Source organism: Penaeus monodon, chromosome 15 (assembly GCF_015228065.2).
Source record: "Penaeus monodon isolate SGIC_2016 chromosome 15, NSTDA_Pmon_1, whole genome shotgun sequence".
NCBI classification, from domain to species: domain Eukaryota; kingdom Metazoa; phylum Arthropoda; class Malacostraca; order Decapoda; family Penaeidae; genus Penaeus; species Penaeus monodon.
Window position 1 is genome coordinate 14,343,881 of NC_051400.1, and position 283 is coordinate 14,344,163.

At 42.4% G+C, this 283-nt stretch overlaps 1 protein-coding gene across 1 annotated transcript in view; it reads right to left on the minus strand.

Moving 5' to 3' along the window:
- Positions 1 to 283, minus strand: part of LOC119581759 (E3 ubiquitin-protein ligase synoviolin B-like) — a 12,763-nt gene that overhangs the window by 8,932 nt on the left and 3,548 nt on the right. Inside the window, exon 4 of the mRNA XM_037929892.1 lies at positions 44 to 274. Within this exon, the coding sequence (XP_037785820.1) occupies positions 44 to 274 (231 nt within the window). The remainder of the gene's footprint in view (positions 1 to 43; positions 275 to 283) is intronic.

Sequence of the window (283 nt, forward strand, 5' to 3'; positions counted from 1 at the left end):
TCAAAACTACTTATAAAACATATACAGAAAGAGAACAACTCACCCATACAGAGTTCTGTATACAACAGATACATAGCCTTATTCTCCCATGGGTTCTCTGACTGCAAATCAACTGTGTGACACACATATTTAACTCCTATGTTTAGTGCCACGGTAAGGAGAATTGCATACTCAAAGCCAAACACCAGCTGGACAGATGCCCCTCGTGTTATGGTTGAGTGATAAGCATGGTTTACTAGCACCAGGTCTAGGAGGCTCAGCAGGAGTAGCAAAGCTGGAAAAG